The sequence below is a fragment of the Salmo salar genome, chromosome ssa14 (genome assembly GCF_905237065.1).
Source record: "Salmo salar chromosome ssa14, Ssal_v3.1, whole genome shotgun sequence".
Lineage (NCBI taxonomy): Eukaryota > Metazoa > Chordata > Actinopteri > Salmoniformes > Salmonidae > Salmo > Salmo salar.
In genome coordinates this window covers 32,720,273-32,732,599 of record NC_059455.1, presented here as the reverse complement: position 1 = coordinate 32,732,599, position 12,327 = coordinate 32,720,273, and the positions used below count along the sequence as shown (strand labels likewise).

The window sequence follows — 12,327 nt, the reverse complement described above, 5'->3', positions numbered from 1 at the left end:
ACAAAAATGCCATTGTTTGCCTTAAGCTTGCATTCCTTCACAAGTGATAATATATCTTTCACAGGTGAAAGGCGAATATTGTCACCCAGACTATTCTTGATTTAATCTTGTCTTTAAAATATACTAAATAATATATGTGTGAAATTAATTTTGATTTAGAATGGACCATTATCATGTCCCGGACTCAAAACAGAGGCAGGAGGAAAAACACATGTCCTCTCTGCACTTAAAAAGCAAATAGAGAACGCTTTTCCTGTGGTTCATTTTCATGACAGCCAGGTAGGTTATAGACCTGTTGTAAAGATACAATGTCTTTAATATTTGCTTAATATTAGGGAAGTTGATTAATAAATACACTAGGCCTAGCCTATAGAAAGCTGATGGGATCCTCTTTTTAATAGAGGCCATCACTTGGTTACCTTTCGAAATTGCATAGCCTATAAAAATATTGTGCAACATGAGCTCTCATGAAGTGTGGTTAGATTTTTGATTACATTTGCATTGATGTCAGAGTGATTAGGAGGGACAATAGAGTGCTGAGTACCAGGCAGTTAGCAAGTTTGGTAGGCTACTAATGACCATCAGCAGCATCAGAACTTGGAGAAGCCCAATTACCGTGTCTAAACGGTAACGTGGAATTTGACTGATTTCATGACTCGTAAGCACCGGTGTGGCGGTAATACGGTCACCGCAATAGCCCTAGTTATAGGACAATGATCACTAAGGTCACTTGCAAACACACCAAAAGACATGCACTTATGGGGGTTATATGTGAGAATTAAATCTAATAAGGATCCATCTAGATTTTTCACATTTAACAGAGTGGCTTTTGTGATTCACTGCGTTAACTTTAAAGAACATTTGTCTTGATCTTAATCTGAGATTGGTTACTACATGACTGGCTGACACCTAAGAAAGTGTTAAACAAATCAAATAATATTTTATATTTGAGATTCTTCAAAGTAGCCAACCTTTGCATTGCACACTCTTGGCATTCTCTCAACCAGCTTTTGGAATGCTTTTCCAACAGTCTTGAAGGAGTTCCTACATATGCTGAGCACTTGTTGGCTGCTTTTCCTTCACTCTGCGGTCCAACTCATCCCAAACCATCTCAATTGGGTTGAGGTCGGGTGATTGTGGAGGCCAGGTCATCTGATGCAGCACTCCATCACTCTCAAATAGCCCTTACTCAGCCTGGAAGTGTGTTGGATAATTGTCCTGTTGAAAAACAAAATGATAGTCCCACTAAGCGTAAACCAGATGGAATGGCGTTTCGCTGCAGAATGCTGTGATAGCCATGCTGGTCAAGTGTGCCTTAAATTCTAAATAAATCAGTGTCACCAGCAAAGCACCCCTACACCACCTCCTCCATGCTTCACGGTGGGAACCACACACGCGGAGATCATCCGTTCACCTACTCTGAGTCTCACAAAGACATGGTGGGTGGAACCAAAAATCTCACATTTGGACTCATCAGACCAAAGGACAGATTTCCACCAGTCCAATGTCCATTGTGTTTATTGGCCCAAACAAGTCTCTTCTTCTTACTGGTGTCCTTTAATAGGTGGTTTCTTTGCAGCAATTCGACCATAAAGGCTTGATTCACGCAATCTCCTCTGAAAAGTTGATGTTGAGATGTGTCTGTTACTTAAAACCTGTCTGGGCTAGGGGGCAGTATTTTCACGGCCGGATGAAAAATGTACCCAATTTAAAACAGGTTACGACTCTGGCCCAGAAACTAGAATATGCATATTATTAGTAGATTTGGATAGAAAACACTCGGAAGTTTCTAAAACTGTTTGAATGGTGTCTGTGAATATAACAGAACTCATATGGCAGGCAAAAACCTGAGAAAAATCCAAGCAGGAAGTGGAAAGTCTGAGAATTGTAGTTCTTCTTTTGATTCTCTATTGAAGCTACAGTGTCTGTGGGGTGACGTTGCACTTCCTAAGGCTTCCGTTGGGTGTCTGAAGCCTTCAGAAAGTGGTTTGAGCATTTTCCTGTCACTGGGCAGATAATAGGAGCCCAGTTACTGAGTGGTCTGCCTGGCAACAAAGGGATTGGATATGCGTGGTCACGCGAGCACGCCGTTCCTTCTTTTTCTTCTTGAATGAATATGCTATTGTCCGGTTGGAATATTATCGCAATTTTACGTGAAAAATACCATAGATTGATTTTAAACAGCGTTTGACATGCTTCTAAGTATGGTAATGGAACATTTTGACTTTTCGTCTCTCGTTCCGCTCTCGCGTGTTATGCCTTTGGATAGGTGATCTGTATGCACGAACAAAACGGAGGTATTTGTACATAAATATGGACTATTTCGAACAAAAACAACATTTCTTGTGGAAGTAGCAGTCCTGGGAGTGCATTCTGACGAAGATCAGCAAAGGTAAGAGAATATTTCTAATACTAATTCTGAGTTTAGGTTGCCCCGAACTTGGCGGGTGTCTGAATAGCTCGCCGTGATGGCTGAGCTATGTACTCAGAATATTGAAAAATGTACTTTCTCCGTAAAGCTATTTTAAAATCTGACACAGCGGTTGCATCCAGGGGTAGTCTATCCATAATTCTTAAAATAATTGTTATATATTTTGTCAAAGTTTATGATGAGTATTTCTGTAAATTGATGTGCACATTCACCGGACGTTTTGGTGGGAATACATTTTCTGAACATCACGCGCCAATGTAAAATGCTGTTTTTGGATATAAATATGAACTTTATCTAACAAAACATACATGTATTGTGTAACATAATGTCCTAGGAGTGTCATCTGATGAAGATCGTCAAAGGTTAGTGCTTCATTTAGCTGTGTTTGGGGTTTTATTGACATGTTCTTGCTTGGAAAATGGCTGTGTGATTATTTTTGTCTATGTACTCTCCTAACATAATGTAATGTTTTGCTTTCCCTCTAAGGCCTTTTTGAAAATCGGACAATGTGGTTAGATTAACGAGAAGTTTATCTTTATCTTTAAAATGGTGTAAAATAGTTGTATGTTTGAGAAAGTTGAATTATGACATTGTTGTTTTTGAATTTTCCACCCTGATATTTCACTGGCTGTGTCCCTAGCCCATAGAAGTTAAACTCTGTGAAGCATTAATTTGGGCTCCAATTTCTGAAGCGGGTTACTCTAATGAACGTAGGGCTCACGAGTGGCGCAGCGGTCTAAGGCACTGCATCTCCGTGCAAGTCCCTGGTTCGCGTCCAGGCTGTATCACATCTGGGCGTGATTGGGAGTCCCGAAGGGTGGCGCACAATTGGCCCAGCGTCATCTGTCATCGTTTAACTATGAAAGTCACTGAAGAACAAATGTTAAAACTTCTTTGGGATCGGTATCTCTTCCACGGGACGGTTGAGCTAACGTAGACTAATGCGATTAGCATGAGCTCGTAAGTAACAAGAAAATTTCCCAGGACATAGACATATCTGATATTGGCAGAAAGCTTAAATTCTTGTTAATCTAACTGCAGTACAGTAGCTATTACAGTGAAAGAATACCATGCTATTGTTTGAGGAGAGTGCACAGTTTTGAACATGAAAAGTTATTAATAAACAAATTAGGCACATTTGGGCACTCTTGATTCAAAATTTTGAACAGAAATGCAATGGGTCATTGGATCCGTCTAAAATTTGGCAGATACACTAATCTGAATTGCACCTGAGCTGGAATAATACATTATGGCCTTTCTCTTGCATTTCAATGATGGTACAAAAAAAACTAAAGAAAGGTTTTTTTTTTCTTTGTATTATCTTTTACCAGATCTATTGTGTTATTTTCTACTACATTCCTTTCACATTTCCATAAACTTCAACATGTTTCCTTTCAAACGGTACCAAGAATATGCATATCGTTGCCACAGGCAGTTAGATTTGGGTATGGCATTTTAGGCGAACATTTAAAAAAAAAAAAGGCGCTAATCCTTAACCTCTCTAGGCTAGGCGGGACGAATTCGTCCCACCTAGGTAACAGCCACTTGCAGCCTGTGGCGCGATTTTCAAAATCTTAAAAATCCTATTACTTCAATTTCTCAAACATATGACTATTTTACAGCCATTTAAAGATAAGACTCTCGTTAATCTAACCACACTGTCCGATTTCAAAAAGGCTTTACAACGAAAGCAAAACATTAGATTATGTCAGCAGAGTACCAAGCCAGAAATAATCAGACACCCATTTTTCAAGCCAGCATATAATGTCACCAAAACCCAGAAGACAGCTAAATGCAGCACTCACCTTTGATGATCTTCATCAGATGACAACCCTAGGACATTATGTTATACAATACATGCATGTTTTGTTCAATCAAGTTCATATTTATATCAAAAACCAGCTTTTTACATTAGCATGTGACGTTCAGAACTAGCATACCCCCGCAAACTTCCGGGAATTCGCTAACATTTTACTAAATTACTCACGATAAACGTTCACAAAAAGCATAACAATTATTTTAAGAATTATAGATACAGACCTCTATGCACTCGATATGTCCGATTTTAAAATAGCTTTTTGGTGAAAGCACATTTTGCAATATTCTAAGTACATAGCCCAGGCATCACGGGCTCGCTATTTAGACACCCGGCAAGTTTAGCACTCACCATAATCATATTTACTATTATAAAAATGTCATTACCTTTTGTTGTCTTCGTCAGAATGCACACCCAGGACAGCTACTTCAATAACAAATGTTGGTTTGGTCCAAAATAATCCATCGTTATATCCGAATAGCGGCGTTTTGTTCGATGCGTTCCAGACACTATCCGAAATAGTAAAGAAGTGTCGGCGCTTGGCGCAATTCCTGACAATAAAATTCAAAGTATTCCATTGCCGTACGTCGAAGCATGTCAACCGCTGTTTAAAATCAATTTTTACGTCATTTTTCTCGTAGAAAAGCGATAATATTCCGACAGGGAATCTCCTTTTCGGCAAACAGAGGAAAAAATCCCAAAGGCGGGGCGGTCGGGGTCACGCGCATAAGCTAGTGTCTCTTGATGGGCCACTTGAGAAAGGCGATAATGTGTTTCAGCCTGGGGCTGGAATGACGACATTCTGTTTTTTCCCGGGCTCTGAGAGCCTATGGAAGACGTGGGAAGTGTCACGTTAGAGCAGAGATCCTTAGTAAATGATAGAGATGGCAAAGAAGTTCCAGAAATGGTCAGACAGGCCACTTCCTGTAAAGGAATCTCTCAGGTTTTGACCTGCCATTTGAGTTCTGTTATACTCACAGACACCATTCAAACAGTTTTAGAAAATTTAGGGTGTTTTCTATCCATATGTAATAAGTATATGCATATTCTAGTTACTGAGTAGGAGTGGTAACCAGATTAAATCGGGTATGTTTTTTATCCAGCCGTGTCAATGCTGCCCCCTAGCCCTAACAGGTTAAGAGGTATAGTAATGAGGGACTGTTGTTTCTCTTTGCTTATTTGAGCTGTTCTTACCATAAAATGGACTTGGTCTTTTACCAAATAGGGCTATCTTCTGTATACCAACCCTACCTTGTCACAACACAACTGATTGGTTGAAATGCATTAAGGACAGAAATTCCACTATTTAACATGGCACACCTGTTATTTGAAATGCATTCCAGGTGACTACCTCATGAAGCTGGTTGAGAGAATGCCAAGAGTGTGCAAAGCTATAAAATATATTTTGATTTGTTTAACACTTTTTTGGTTACAACATGATTCCATATGTGTCATTTCATAGTTGTGATGTCTTCACTATTACTCTACAACATATACAATAGTAAAAATAAATAAAAACCCTGGAATGAGTAGGGGTCCAAACTTTTGACTGGTACTGTACATCGCCAAATATGCAACCTAACTCAACAGAATAGGCTTAAAGAGTAGAAAGGAGTATTTTTAACATTAATATTTGTGTATTGATATCAAATCATTTCTGCATAACAATTAAGTACCTTAGCTACTGTAATGTTTATCCATAAAAAGATTCCAAAAATTGCTTTTCTGCAAAAAAACTATTTCTCAAGCAAGAATTTTGCTACGACTGTCTGGGTGGGTAACGGAAAACTAGCTGTTATTGGCATGGAGGTTTGAAATTGGTTTATTCACCAATTTACAGCCTGGTGATGTCACCAGACAAGCCAAAACTCCCGCCCTGTATAGATAGTTTTTTCAACAAGCAACTATCAGGAAATAACACTGATCCAATGTATTCCACATTTTTACAGTGTTCATTTCATCAGCTGTTTTACAATATGATACAAAACACAGGAAAAACTATTTTAGTGCACTGGACAATTAAATAACAGAGCAAATGAACCCTTTAAAATAGGGATGCACAATGTATTGGTGAACATATCGAAATCAGACGATATTAGCTAAAAACGCCAACATCGGTATCGGCCGATGTCTAGTTTAACGCCAATGTGCAAAACCGAGTCAAAGCTGACGTGCAAAACCTATATAACGTAGGTACATGACGTAATGACGCCACGTAAAATGTTGCGCTATACGTCCAACACAGCATTCCTAAACTAGCCCACAATGTCTGCTGTGTGGATCGAGCAGTCATTTGAAAGAGTAACAACATTTCAGCAAGACAACTTAAAGGCGAAGTCCATTGATGACCCTTGACAATCAACCGTTCTCTGTCGTGGGTGACGTTTGCTTTCGCCGACTGGTCGAGCACCGGTACACTCTACCAAGTGCGCTATTTTTCAGATGTTGCCCTACCGGAGTTATACAGTAATTGCGTCACTGCTATTAGCTTCATGACATACATACTATAGAACGCCGTTTGGGACTTTGTGTGTCAAGAAAGATACAGTAGCACTGCCAAAGCTGTACAAAAAAGTCTGCAAACAAGCAAACACCTGCCACGAACGATGTGTTTACAATACCGCGTTGGTAATAAAGCATAATTTGTTCAACCGCAACTTCTGGGGTAGCTAGCTTTAGCTTGGTACCTAGCTAGCACCAATACAACCAGCCTGAAAACAATGACCAGTACAACCTGAAGTAATTTTCATTATTCTTAGCAATGATTTAGGAATCCTTGTGAGTAAGTATTAGTTATGTTGCCACTTGTTGTTCGCCTATTGAAATTGAACTTCAGTTCATGAAAATAAATAGCTAGCCAGCTACTTAACCCTATTGCCCAAAGCTAACGTTATAAGCAGCCAGCTAGCTTCATCTGGCTAGTGAACGGCGTTCCATAGAAATCCTGGTTGAGAATGAAACGACTGAACAAATGAACAATAAAACAGCACAGCAAGCGAGTGAAAGAAATAGGTTTTGATTATGTTTTACTGATAATGTTTTACTGATAATTGGGACATATGTAAATGCCAACAAAATAACTTTTTGGTCAGTGTGTGTGTGTGTGTGTGTGTGTAACCATTATTTAACTAGGCAAGTCAGTTAAGAACAAATTCTTATTTACAATGACGGCCCGGACGACGCTGGGCCAGTTGTGCATCGCACTATGGGACTCCCAATCACGGCCGGATGTGATACAGCCTGGATTCGAACTAGGGACTGTAGTGACGCCTCTTGCACTGAGATGCAGTGCCTTAGACCGGAGCATCCATGTGTGTGTGTGTTAACTATTTAACTGTACTAGAATGCTTAAAAGGTCGCTAAAATTGTAAATATCGGTATCAGTTTTTGTTTTGGCAAGGAATATCGGAGCATCACTACTTTAAAATGTTGTATGGGGAATCTTAAATTGAATACTGGGGTCTAGAACAGAGTAAAGCTACTAGAGCTTTATAGAGCTGTTCCTTTTATAAAGAGATGCTAAACATGCTAAACAATTTCACCCTCTTGAGATGTATTCTGTGGTGAGGAAATCTGCATGTCTGTTCCCAATTATACTAACATAGAGGTAGGGGACGGACTGGAACCAAGAGAACAGTGATGCCATTTCTCTTCAGAACAAAGGAACTTTTCCAACTCATAGGCTGGTCCCCACATTCTCCACACTTACTTCTCACCCATTAATGCAGGCATGCACACAAATGTTTATCACCTTCTTGGACCCATTGATGAAATCAGAACATCCTCATTCCCATATTCTAAGCTCTAGACCTCAGCTGACCCTAGTAATGAATGGTGTGGCTGTTGAACAAGTAGAGGAGATTAAATGACTTTGTGTTACCTTAGATTGTAAACTGTCATGGTAAAAACATATAGAATCAAATGGTTGTAAAGATGGGGAGAGGTCTGTCCGTAATAAAGAGACGTGCTTTTTTGACACCCCAATGCACAAAGCAAGTCCTGCAGGCTCTAGTTGTCTTATCTTGATTATTGTCCTGCCATGTGGTCAAGTGCTGCTAATAAAGACATAGTTAAGCTGCAGCTGGCCCAGAACAGAGCTGCACGTCTTGCTCTTCATTGTAATCAGAGGGCTAATATAAATACCCATGCATGCAAGTCTCTCTTGGCTAATAGTTTGAGAGACTGTTTCTTATAAAAAGAAGTGATGCAGTCAATGTGTTGAAAATTCCAAATTGTTTGCGTAGTCAGCTGACACACACTTACCCCACCAGGAGTCTTTTCACAGTCCACAAATACAGAACAAATTCACGCAAGGGTACATTATTAAATAGAGCCATAATTGCTTGGAACTCCCTTCCATCTCATATTGCTCAAATGAACAGGAAACCTGGTTTCAAACATCAGATACAGCAACACCTCACGGCACAACGCCTTTCCCCTATTTAACTTAGTCATCTTGTGTGTATGTATTGATATGTAGGCTGTGCCATTTTTAAATATATGTAGTTCTGTCCTTGAGCTGTTCTTGTCTATTACTGTTCATTAATGTTCTGTATTATGTTACGTTTCATGTTCTGTGTGGACCACAGGAAGAGTAGCTGCAGCTTATCCAACAGCTAATGGGGATCCTAATAAAATCCCAAATAGACATAATAATACATTTCATATTTGATGAGAAGCCTGGGTCAGCTACAGCGGGCAGCACAATTTAGCAAAAATCTTTTTGGCGGTCCAATAAGAACACAGATGTCTGTCTTAAATTGCAAAACATTGTCCTTCAGCATCCCCTACTGAACAAGGTCATGATTAAATGGTCACACCGTAGCAAATTATATATAGATATTTTTGTACGTTATATGTTTTGCAACAGAACGAGTACCTTTCCTCTCCTTCCGTTGCCTCCATCCTGATCCTCCCACTGCCAGTCCACTCCTCTCACCACCCGGCCACTGGTGAAGATGCCTCGGGCTGTGATTTTCTTTGACTTACGGCGAGACTCCAACAGGACTCTGTCAAAATAGACACATGCACATCTACGTTTATTTTACTGACTTAGTGTTTGAATAATAGTAGTAGTCATTTGATAGATGTGAAGGTGGAAAAATACTGCTCAAAAAAATAAAGGGAACACTTAAACAACACATCCTAGATCTGAATGAAAGAAATAATCTTATTAAATACTTTTTTCTTTACATAGTTGAATGTGCTGACAACAAAATCACACAAAAATAATCAATGGAAATCCAATTTATCAACCCATGTAGGTCTGGATTTGGAGTCACACTCAAAATTAAAGTGGAAAACCACACTACAGGCTGATCCAACTTTGATGTAATGTCCTTAAAACAAGTCAAAATGAGGCTCAGTAGTGTGTGTGGCCTCCACGTGCCTGTATGACCTCCCTACAATGCCTGGGCATGCTCCTGATGAGGTGGCGGATGGTCTCCTGAGGGATCTCCTCCCAGACCTGGACTAAAGCATCCGCCAACTCCTGGACAGTCTGTGGTGCAACGTGGCGTTGGTGGATGGAGTGAGACATGATGTCCCAGATGTGCTCAATTGGATTCAGGTCTGGGGAACGGGCGGGCCAGTCCATAGCATCAATGCCTTCCTCTTGCAGGAACTGCTGACACATTCCAGCCACATGAGGTCTAGCATTGTCTTGCATTAGGAGGAACCCAGGGCCAACCGCACCAGCATATGGTCTCACAAGGGGTCTGAGGATCTCATCTTGGTACCTAATGGCAGTCAGGCTACCTCTGGCGAGCACATGGAGGGCTGTGCGGCCCCCCAAAGAAATGCCACCCCACACCGAGACTGACCCACCACCAAACCGGTCATGCTGGAGGATGTTGCAGGCAGCAGAACGTTCTCCACGGCGTCTCCAGACTCTGTCACATCTGTCACGTGCTCAGTGTGAACCTGCTTTCATCTGTGAAGAGCACAGGGCGCCAGTGGCGAATTTGCCAATCTTGGTGTTCTCTGGCAAATGCCAAACGTCCTGCACGGTGTTGGGCTGTAAGCACAACCCCCACCTGTGGACGTCGGGCCCTCATACCACCCTCATGGAGTCTGTTTCTGACCGTTTGAGCAGACACATGCACATTTGTGGCCTGCTGGAGGTCATTTTGCAGGGCTCTGGCAGTGCATCTCCTGCTCCTCCTTGCACAAAGGCGGAGGTAGCGGTCCTGCTGCTGGGTTGTTGCCCTCCTACGGCCTCCTCCACGTCTCCTGATGTACTGGCCTGTCTCCTGGTAGCGCCTCCATGCTCTGGACACTACGCTGACAGACACAGCAAACCTTCTTGCCACAGCTCGCATTGATGTGCCATCCTGGATGAGCTGCACTACCTGAGCCACTTGTGTGGGTTGTAGACTCCGTCTCATGCTACCACTAGAGTGAAAGCACCGCCAACATTCAAAAGTGACCAAAACATCAGCCAGGAAGCATAGGAACTGAGAAGTGGTCTGTGGTCCCCACCTGCAGAACCACTCCTTTATTGGGGGTGTCTTGCTAATAGCCTATAATTTCCACCTGTTGTCTATTCCATTTGCACAACAGCATGTGAAATGTATTGTCAATCAGTGTTGCTTCCTAAGTGGACAGTTTGATTTCACAGAAGTGTGATTGACTTGGAGTTACATTGTGTTGTTTAAGTGTTCCCTTTATTTTTTTGAGCAGTGTATATAACCAATACTGGATAAAGTTGGCCATTTATTTATTGTGGTATTGAACGACCTACGAGCAAATCATGCAGTTGATGTGTTAGTCAGTCTATGATTGAGGAATACTATATCAGTCATTGAAATGTTCATTCACTGTTATTAGCCCAAAATAAATGTTGACATGCCATTTTAGACCTTTTCAAAAACTGGACTAGGGATGCACGATACATCGGTAAACATATCGGAATCGGCCTAGTTTAACCTGTTATGGATAGGGGGCAGTATTTTCACGGCCGGATAAAAAACGTACCCGATTTAATCTGATTATTACTCCTGCCCAGAAACTAGAATATGCATGTTCTGTTATAATATCCACCCTGCACAGCCAGAAGAGGACTGGCCACCCCTCATAGCCTGGTTCCTCTCTAGGTTTCTTCCTAGGTTTTTGGCCTTTCTAGGGAGTTTTTCCTAGGGAGTTTTTCCTAGCCACCGTGCTTCTTTCACATGCTTTGCTTGCTGTTTGGGGTTTTAGGCTGGGTTTCTGTACAGCACTTTGAGATATCAGCTGATGTACGAAGGGCTATATAAATACATTTGATTTGATTTGATAATCATTAGCTTTGGATAGAAAACACTCCACAGTTTCTAAAACTGTTTGAATGGTGTCTGTGAGTATAACAGAACTCATTTGGCAGGCCAAAACCTGAGAAGATTCTGTACAGGAAGTACCCTGTCTGACCATTTCTTGGCCTTCTTGATTATCTCTATCCAAAACAGGGGATCTCTGCTGTTACGTGACACTTCCTACGGCTCCCATGGGCTCTCAGAAGGCGGCAAAAAGCTGAATCGTGGCTTTGCAGGCCCTGGCTGAAAAACATTAGCGCATTTGGATATTGGCCGGTCAGAGTACTACGAGACTGAGGCTCGTGCACGAGTCGACTCCATGTTTACTTTCTCTCTCTTTGAATGAAAACCACCACTCCCGGTCAGAATATTATCGCTTTTTTTAATGAGAAAAATGGCATAAAAATTTATTTTAAACAGCGGTTGACATGCTTCGAAGTACGGTAATGGAATATTTAGAATTTTTTTGTCACGAAACGCGTCGGGCACATAACCCTTCGTCACCCTTGGATAGTGTCTTGAACGCACGAACAAAACGCCACTATTTGGATACAACTATGGATTATTTTGAACCAAACCAACATTTGTTATTGAAGTAGCAGTCCTGGGAGTGCATTCTGACGAAGAACACCAAAGGTAATCAAACCTTTCTAATAGTAAATCGGAGTTTGGTGAGGGTCAAACTTGGTGGGTGTCAAAATAGCTAGCCGTGATGGCTGGGCTATCTACTCAGAATATTGCAAAATGTGCTTTCACCAAAAAGCTATTTTAAAATCGGACACCTCGATTGC

The 12,327-nt window shown here is 41.2% G+C and overlaps 1 protein-coding gene across 1 annotated transcript in view; it reads right to left on the bottom strand.

The window, feature by feature from the left end:
* LOC106569317 (E3 ubiquitin-protein ligase mib1) overlaps positions 1 to 12,327 on the bottom strand; it is a 101,529-nt gene that overhangs the window by 74,909 nt on the left and 14,293 nt on the right. The window contains 1 exon segment of the mRNA XM_045694221.1: positions 9,127 to 9,256. Coding sequence (XP_045550177.1) covers positions 9,127 to 9,256 — 130 coding nt within the window.